Genomic DNA, 10,492 nt, shown 5'->3' on the forward strand with positions numbered 1-10,492 from the left:
TATATTTCACTTTTAGTGAAATATATTTCACTTTTAGTGAAATATATTTCACTTTTAGTGAAATATATATATATTTTTTTTTTCACTAAAAGTTAACTAACTTGGATTTAAAATAAATCCAAAATAATAAATAATAAATCCAAAATAAAAAATAAATAAATTTCCAGGTGTTAAGCCAGGTTGATTATAAGAACTCACAAAATAAGACCCCTCTGGTTTTTGAAGCCAAATGTAATGGAAATTCATCTTCTCTGAGTGTGTTCCCCATGTCTGGGGTGCTTTGTGTGAGGGCCTTTTCTTCTCCTCTCTCCACACCCTTGGCATCCCCTCTTCTCATGCACGGTCCTGAGGGTCTGCCTAGCTTGTGACTGGATCTTTGGACTTTCTACGCTCTTGGATGTGTCCTCTTTTCTACATACTCTATCCCATAGAAATGCTAAAGGGAATTCTTCAAACTGAAACAGCAACCAAAAAAATCATAACATAAAAATGAATGAAAGTATGCAATCACTGGTACAGACAAAAGGAAAATGATCCTTGACAGTGGTCCAGGCAATAATGTCTAGAATATGTCACCACAAGCACAGGCACCAAAAAATAAAATAAAAAGTGAGGCTACATTGAAATAAAGAGCTTTTGCACGACAAAGGGAACAATCAATAAGCTGAAAATACAATGTATTGAATGAGAGAATGTAATTGCAAACCACACATCTGACAAGGGACTAATTTCCAACATATAAAAAGAACCTTTCCAACAATATAACAAAAAAGAAACTAATCCAATTTTTAAAATGGGGAATGGATCTGAGTAGACGTTTTTCTGTAGACATATAAATGGCCAGTAGATACATGAAAAGGTGCCCAACAAATGACTCATCAGGGAAATACAAATCAGTGAGCATAAAGTAATGAGATAATCACCTCACATCTGTTCAGATGACTTTTATCACAAAGAGGAAAGATATTGGTAGAATGTGAAGAATGGGAAAAATTCAGGTGGGAGTGTAAATTGGTGCAGCCACAATGGAAAATAGTATAGTGGTTTTTCAAAAAATTAAAAATAGAACTATCAAATGATCCAGTAATCTCACTCTTGATATATATTAAAAGGAACTGAAATCAGTATCTCAAAGGGATCTCTGCACAGCCATGCTCAATACAACATTACTTACAGTAGCCAAGATATGAAAACAAACGAAGTGTCTTCCAACAGATAAATGGTTATGAAGATATGATATGTATAGGGGCGCCTGGGTGGCTCAGTCGGTTAAGCGGCCGACTTCAGCTCAGGTCATGATCTCGCGGTCCATGAGTTCAAGTCCCGCGTCAGGCTCTGTGCTGACAGCTCAGAGCCTGGAGCCTGTTTCAGATTCTGTGTCTCCCTCTCTCTGACCCTCCCCCGTTCATGCTCTGTCTCTCTCTGTCTCAAAAATAAATAAACGTTAAAAAAAATTTTTCTAAAAAAAAAAAAAAAGATATGATATGTATAATGACATGATATAGATATAGATTAGATATAGATGTAGATGGATATGGAAGTTAATTAAAGTCATAGAAGGAAGGAAGAAATGATAAACATATATATATTTGAAAGTTGATGCTAAAATATGAATAGTAGAAGAACTCGTGGTAGCCTCAAATGGAACAATACCCCAAATTCCAAGGGCATCATCAATAGAATGGATAAATACGTTGTAGCAGAATCAGACAATAGAACAGCAAGGAAGTGTCGAGAAATTACAAATTCATGCAATTATAGGGATGGGTCTCACGAGTTCAGCTTTACCTAAAAAAGCCAAATATAAAGTATACACACAGTATGATTTCATTTATATAATGTGCTCTTTAATGAAGAAAAGGACATAAAGGGGGTATTTTGCAGTGCTGGTAAAATTCATTTCCTCATTCCATGTGACAGTGACACTTGAAAATTCTGCCATCTGTTGGCATGAATGACATGTGTTTTCATCTGTATGTATATAATACTTCAGTAAAATTATATGAGAATATTATGAAAATATGCAAATATGTTTAAAAATTCTATCAAACATTTAAAGAAGAGTTGATGCTTATTTTTCTCAAATCATTCCAAAAAATAGAAATGGAAGGAACACTTCCAAACTCATTCTATGAGGCCAGCATTACCTTGATTCTAAAACCGGACAAACACCCCACCAATAAAGAGAACTATGGACCGATATCTTAGATGAACATGAATGCAAAAATTCTCAAAAAACTACTAGCCTGTTGAATCCAATAGTACATAAGAATAATCATTTACTATGATCAGGTAAGATGTATTCCTGGACTACAGTAGTGGTACATTATTTGTAAATCAATCAATGTGATACAGCACATTAATAAAAGAAAGGCTAAGAACTTTATGATCCTTCCAATAGATGCAGAAAAAGCATTTGACAAAATACAACATCCAGCCATGATGACTCAACATAATAACCATCAACAAAGCAGGGATAGAGGGAATATGCCTCAACATAATAAAGGCCATATACAAAAAACCCACAGCTGATATTATCGTCAGTGGGGAAAAACTGGGAGCTCTTCCTCTACAGTCAGGAATAACACAGGGAATGTCCACTCTCACCATTGTTATTTAACATAGTACTGGAAGTCCTAGCCTCAGCAATCAGACAACAGAAAGAAATAAGAAGGATCCAAATCAGCAAGAGAGAAGTCAAATTTTCACTACTTCTAGATGACATGATACCCTATACAGAAAACCCAAAAGACCCCACCAAAAAGTTGCTGGAACTAATACATGAATTCAGTAAGTTGCAGGATACAAAATCAATGTACAGAATTCTGTTGCATTTCTATACACCAAAACTAAAGCATCAGAAAGAGAAATTAAAGAATCAATCCCATATAAAATTGCACCCCAAACCATAAGATACTTAGGAATAAACATAACCAACCAGGTGAAAGATCTGTACTTAAAAACTCTGAAACAGTAATGAAAGAAATTAGAAGGTGACACAAATAAATGAAAAAAACATTCCATGATCATGGATTGGGAGAAAAAATATTATTAAAATGTCTATACTGTCCAAAGCGATATACACATTTAATACAATCCTTATCAAAATACCAATAGCAGTTTTCAAAGAGGTAGACCAATCTTAAAATTTGTATGGAACCACAAAAGACCCCGAATAGCCAAATCAATCTTGAAAAAGAAAAGCAAAGCTGGAGGCATCACAATTTTGGTCTTTAAGATGTATTACAAAGCCGTAGTGATCAAGAGAGTATGGCATTGGCACAAAAATAGATCAATAGAACAGAATAGAAAACTCAGAAATGACCCACAACTATATGGTCAACTAATCTTTGATAAAGCAGGAAAAAATATCCAATGGAAAGAGGATGGTCTCTTCAACAAATGGTGTTGAGAAAACTGGACAGAAACATGCAAAAAAAAAAAAAAAAAAAAAACCAGGATGAGTTTCTTACACCATACAAAAAAAATAAATTCAAAATGGATAGAAGGTCTAAATGTGAGACAGGAAACTATCAAAATCCTAGAGGAGAACACAGTCAATAACCTCTTTCACATCAGTCATAGCAACTTCTTATTAGATATATCTCCTGAGGCATAGGAAACAAAATCAAAAATGAACTATTGGGAATTCATCAAGGTAAAAAAGCTTCTGCATAGAGAAGGAAGCAATCAACCAAACTGAAAGTCAATCTTTGGAATAAGAGAAGATATTTGCAAATTACATCTGATAAAGGCTGAGTAACCAAAATCTATAGAGAACTTATAAAACTGAACACCCAAAAAACAAATAATCAAGTGAAAAAATGGGCAGAAAACATGAATAGACTTTTTTTCACAGAAGACATACAGATGGCTAGCTAATAGACACATGAAAAAATGCTCAACATCACTCACCATCGGGGAATATTACAATGAGATATCACCTCACACCAGGTAGAACAGCTAAAATGAACCACACAGGAAACAACAAATGTTAGTGTGGATGCATAGAAAGGGGGACGCTCTAGCACTGTTGGTGGGAATGCAAACTGGTGCAGACACTCTGGAAAACAATATGGAGGTTCCTGAAAAAGTTAAAAAGATAACTACCCTACGATCCAGCAATCGCATCTCTAAGTATTTACCCAAAGGTTAAAAAAATACAGATATGAAGGAATACATGCAACCCAATGTTTATAGAAGCATTATCAACAATAGCCAAATTATGGAAAGTGCCCAAGTGTCTATCGACTGATGAATGGATAAAGAAGAGGTGTTACATGTATATAATGGAATACTACTCAGCCAAAACATAAAAAATGAATGAATTTTTGCCGTTTGTAATGATGTGGATGGAGCTAGAGAGTATTATGCTAAGTCATACTGAGAAAGACACTTACCATATACTGTATGCTTTTACTCATGTGGAATTTAAGAAACAAAACAGATGAATTTAGGGGAGAAAGAGGAGAGACAAACTAGAAAACAGACTCTTAAATAGAGAACAGAGTGATGATTACTGGAGGGGCGTGGGGGAGGAGATAGGTTAAATGGGTGATGGGTATTAAGGAAGGTACTTGTGATGAGCACTGCATATTGTAAGTGATGAATCACTAAATTCTACATCTGAATCTAATATTACACTATATGTTAACTAACTGAAATTTAATAAATTGCAAAAAAAAATGACTTCTCTGTTGCAGAAGGCATTTGATAAAACTAATATTCTTATTTGAAAAAATAACTTTTAAAAACATAAAAATAAGAGAAAATACCACTCAAATATCTAGAGTAGTCAAGACAACAAAGCAAAATTAATATATATATATTTTTTAAAAAATAGCTTTTTAGGCAGGAAATTGAAATAAAAATACATAACTAGGGGCGCCTTGGTGGCTCAGTTGGTTAAGCGTCCGACTTCGGCTGGGGTCATGATCTCACAGTTTGTGGGTTCGAGCCCCACATCAGGCTCTGTGCTAACAGCTCAGAGCCTGGAGCCTGTTTCAGATTCTGTGTCTCCTCCTCTCTTGGCCCCCCCCCCCCCCCCACCAATGCTCATGCTCTGCCTCTCTCTCTCAATAATAAATAAACGCTAAAAAAATTAAAAATAATACATAACTAGATTAATGAAACAGATTAGAAGGTGAAAATTTATACCCACACATATAGGGAATGCAGATTTCAACAAAGATGCATAGTCATTCACTGGAGAAAGTATAGTCTTGTCAACAAATGCTGTGGAAATAACTGACTATCAAATAATATTAATAATTACATGCCCTAAACTCCATACAAAAATGCTCCAAACTGATTGTAAACCTAAGTGCAAACTATACACTTCTTTTAGTTTTTAGATAGACTTTTTAGACAGAACTCCAGAAACATGATCCAAAGAACAAATTGATGAAGTATACTTCATCAAAATAAATGACTTCTGCTTTTTGAAGACAAAGAAAAATCACAGACTTGAAGGACATAACTGCAAATCATACATCTAATAAAAGACTTGCCGCCAGGTTACATAAAGAATTCTCAAAATGTAAATAACAAAAATTAAATATAATCAAATATTTCATGAATTACATCACCAAGAAACATAGAAGATTGGCAAATGAGTACAGGAAAAGATGCTCAAAACTCTTTGTCTTAGGAACATTCAAATTAAAACCACCACAGACCAGACTTCCTGTTTTGGAAAAATATACAGGATAGACTTTTCCCTATTTATCCCACTAAATATAGCTAGAACCCCTGGACATTATACATAATAAGACAACATAAGAAGATTTAGAAAGGTTATGAGAAAGCTGGCAGACCCCAGCCCTGGAAAACTGAGGAATGACAGGGAGGTCAGCTCCCTGGAATTTCTCTTCACCTCACATATCCCAGACTGGTGCCTGAGAGGCCAGCAAACCACAGACACAACAGGTACACACAAAAATCCCCCCAATATTTTTTCTCTCCAGTCAAAATAACAGGGAAAAGGCATGCTGGAAAGACAGAAAAGTTTTTGATACTAATTGCATTATTCCAATCCAAAACCATTGACTATCCAATAAAAATATAACTCAGGCTTGCAGGGGAAATCAAGAGATTCTCCAATAAAGGAAAACTAAGAAAATGTACCACCACCAGATCTGCTCTGAAAGAACTGCTAAAGGGAATTATCTTAACAGAAGTTAAATGATAAAAGGAGTCCTGGATCATCAGGAAGAAAGAGGGAACAAAAGAAAGAATAAAACTACCAGTAGGCTTAATGGACGGACTTTCCTTCATCTCTTGTGTTTTCTAAATTGTTTGATATTTGAAGCAAACTTATCAGTTGAAGCAAAATTATAACATCCATGTGATTCTCAGCGTAAATACAGAAATATTTAAGACAATTCTATTGTAAATGGGACACAGTAGAGGGACATAAAGAAAAGTAAGGCTCTACATTTTACTTAAGCTGCTGTGGGTTGTGATAGACTGTGTAGTTGTGATATATGTATATATAATTTTATAAAGATATATAATAGATTACTATCTTATAAAGCATATTAGAGCTTATATACTTACATATATAACTCTCCATATAAAAATTAAATGTAAAGAAAAGAATCTACTTTGCTATAAATTTTGTTCCATCAATTACGTAGTGATGTAGAAAAGTATAACCTTCACTTTTATCTCGCAGCATCACAAATACAGCATCACAAATGGATCATAAACCTTAGTTAAAAGTTAATAAATCAATAAATCCTAGAAAGTCATATAGGAAATTATATTCATGAACTCTAACTAATTTCTGAAATGGGTCTCAAACAAGCACCAATGCCCAAAATGATAAATTGAATTATAGTGACATTAATAAATTTTGGTCATTAAAAGAGTAAACATGCAAGTCACAAGAGTCAAAGATCCATTTGCATCTTAAAACTCAAAAAAGAGCTCTTATCTAAAATATGACAAGGACTTCTAAAAAGGGAAAAGAAGACAACATCTAGAAGAAATGGACAAGAGACACACTTGAGCACTTCTCACTAACACAAAAGAAACGATCCTAATGAGTTACAGCCCAAAAAATGGTACTGTTATGAAACATTCAGAGCTTATTATATTAATTTTGTCAGACTACTGCGTTTTGGATCAAGAACCCATTTGGTACAACATGTATTCACGCAATAAGCTAGAAAAATGTTGGAATAATCTAATAAATTGAAATACACACATACCTGTGAAGGTGAAATTTCATTCTAATGCTTAGAGGAAAATGTGTTATGATTACTCATAAATACCATGATAGTGTTATATTTCTACATTATTATTTTATTGTGATAAATATAATATTGACTTGCCTAAACATATTATATACTATATAGTTATGCCTCATATATATTATTATAATTACAAAGTAATATGTAAAAAAGATACAGTAAAGGCTTTTCTTTTTAAGGCTTTATTTTTATGTAATCTCTATACACAGTGTAGGTCTTGGACTTAAACCCCAAAATCAAGAGTCGCATGCTCTACTGAGTCAACTAGGTGCCCCAAAAAGGCTTTCCATAAAATAATTCTTCATAGTGCCCTCACCACATATTAAAAGTAAACTAAATTTGTATCTGAGAATAGATTTTAAAATATCATATTCATATAAGACAGCAGTGAAAATTCACAAACTATAGACAAATGCGATAGCATAGATGGATTACACACACATGAGGGCAAAGGGAAACACACATAAAAATTCATACCGCATGATTCCATTGACATAAAGTCCAAAAATAAGCGAAGATATTTCATAATATTGAAATTGGCAGGGCTGACAAAGCCCTGATGTGTGGTAAAATTAAATAGCAAAGTTTATTTCTGGCAAAAGAGCATTTATAGAAGCACAATTTTCTATGAAAAGCAAGAAGTGGAAATTATCAAGCGTACCTTAAAATATAAAAATATAAATAAAATATCATAGAGTCAAACAAGGTAATATTAACAGACTTTAAAATAAACTATAAATATGTACAAAGCTATGAATGAACTCTACAAATATTATATTAACTGACAAGCTATTAATAAAATCTGGAATATTTGAAATCTTACCATTTCTTCTTCATCATCTATGTACAGCAGGTTAGAGTTCTTAGAAGCACAGGACATAAAACTCTCATTCCATGATTTTCTCTCAGTGCTAATGTAATAGCAATTGTTGGAATACACAAACCACTCTTTGGGACAACCACAGTGATGTGCTGGAGAAAGATTATGAGATATTACCCAAAAGCATTTTGAACACTAACAAATTCTAGTAAATTTACATACTTGTATATGGATATACATGCGTACATATTTATGCACCCTCACAGACCCATATAAATAAAACAAAATATGCTCATGTACACACAGAGAGAATGGTCAGCTTCTCATTCCCTAACTTATGTGTCCATATAAAGCAAACACACAAAAATATCCATCTCAGCATGTCCTGAGATCACTGAACAAAGCCACTTTTTTAGAATAGTAAAATGATTTATCTCTCATCATGTTATACCAGAAGAAAATTTGAGGAAATTGGCAACAATGGGTATGGCAATTTTAAATGAGTATCTCTTCATATTGTTGCCTAAGAAGTAATACTTTCGTATAATCATCATTTCTGAACCATTATTACCCAGTTTTGTAATTAATTTTCCTCCAAAAACTCCAGTACCATTGTTGCCCAGCCAAAGGTAGAGATAAAATAGAAACTATGTTAATATTAGAATTTTGAAAATCACTTTGTACCTTTCTGGATCTTTGTTGTCAGGGACAAATTTTTCTGCTCTGGTATTTCAGTAGCTGAAAAAACTAAATGAAGCCTCATAAAAATTTAATATTAAACCAAATACATCGTAATGATTTGAGTTTCTCAATTTAAAACTTTCTGTATTGTTTAGAATTAGAAAACTGTAATAAAATTTATATTACTAAGCAAAATTAATAAAGTAATGATTAGGGAGAAAATATTTCGAAAGCCTACAAAACCAAACCTCACCATCTCTTACAGTATTTGGCATAATCGATCTCAAGAATTAATTTGTATTTCTCAACAACATTTCTCCTAGATCATCTCTTTGGGTAATGACATCTGAACACATGTGTAATGCTGTCTGCAATTATTCTGTTATTTTTATTTTTGACAAATTCAGAATAACCATTGCACATTTAGAGCACATATGCATTAAAATGGAAATTCTATTCCATAATAGTAGGAGACATTTTGAGGCACTGACAGTCATTAAAATGAAAAGTTCCCAAATAGTCATTCAAACACTTACGGGTAACAACTACTATTGTTACCACAGTGGACATCAAGACAAGGCAGATGATTCCCAGGATCCTAGCAATGAGCTTCCCTGGAAATAATAGTAAATATTTAGAAGAGAAATGAAAACACTGAGAAAGGGTGGAAGGAAATAATTATTTAGGAAAGTTACATATAAGAGAACTACAGATGCACAGGGAGTCACAAATAAACACTTGGACCCCAAGCCCATATCTACCATCGTAATCTTTTCCCAGAATATACGATTGCATTTTAAGTAAAGGTAATACTCCATGAGCTTTTGGTCAAAGACTACAAATTACAATAGCTGAGTAAAGTTAGTCTTTAGATTTCAATTAGAATACCATTATCCAACTCCAAGCTCTGATATTCACAAATGAAAACTATGAGATCATTCCCGGCTCATTCTCTACACCCCTGCACCTTAACTGCACATCCTAGAACAGTTATACTGTGTGCATATTAAATGTTTTACCTTTGCAGTGATAATTCTTGTCATTCCCTTGAAGATCCTGAGAAGCATTTTGAAGATTTAACTCTGCATAGAGCAGTTCCTGCTCAGTTACTGAAATGGAACTTTTAGTGCCCTTGGGTTTCATTTGCTGTCTCTTTGAGTCTTTCGTCAGATTAAGTTCTGCATAAGTGACTTCTTGGCTATTCATGTCTGCAGCTGAGTCGTGACAGGCACAGTGCTGTATGAAACTGTACTGAAGGTCTTGATAAATAGTGTATGTAATGTAAGGACAAGATTGCTCACACGGGGTGGAGTACGGGGTAAGTGATACTATTCTTTTGCAGTTGAACAATGTGAAATCTGGTACTTATTTCCTAAGAGCTTTAAAGGAGTGTGTCATGATAGAATAAATGGGTTTTATTCTGATATTCTGTTTGACACAGTAGTATTGGTTGGAAAAACGTAAAGCAATAGATTAGTGAAGAAGAAAGGAATTCATGAATAACACTGTCCTCATTAATATAAGGCCAGCTTCCACAGAAACATTTCAACACTATTAGAATAACTGGGTTAAAACTAAAATGCTGCCTTAGAAAGAAAATGTTGCACCAATGTTTTTGACAAGTTTTAAATCCATTATTGGTTAAAAGTTGAGTATTCTGATTGGGGAATTGTGTTTTAGCACATATAGAACTATCCTGTAATAAATTACTTTTATTTGGTGACATACTTATTTA

General features: G+C 33.7%; 1 protein-coding gene across 1 annotated transcript in view; it reads right to left on the bottom strand.

Annotated features, from left to right (window-relative positions):
- The window catches only part of LOC125920119 (NKG2-A/NKG2-B type II integral membrane protein-like), a 27,300-nt gene extending 17,337 nt beyond the window's left edge, over positions 1-9,963 (bottom strand). Inside the window, exons 1-3 of the mRNA XM_049627128.1 lie at positions 9,777-9,963; positions 9,294-9,371; positions 8,080-8,228 (exon numbers count right to left, since the gene is read on the bottom strand). Coding sequence (XP_049483085.1) covers positions 8,080-8,228; positions 9,294-9,371; positions 9,777-9,963 — 414 coding nt within the window. The remainder of the gene's footprint in view (positions 1-8,079; positions 8,229-9,293; positions 9,372-9,776) is intronic.
- Between the last annotated feature and the right edge of the window lie 529 nt (positions 9,964-10,492).

Source organism: Panthera uncia, chromosome B4 (assembly GCF_023721935.1).
Source record: "Panthera uncia isolate 11264 chromosome B4, Puncia_PCG_1.0, whole genome shotgun sequence".
Classification (NCBI taxonomy): Eukaryota; Metazoa; Chordata; class Mammalia; order Carnivora; family Felidae; genus Panthera; species Panthera uncia.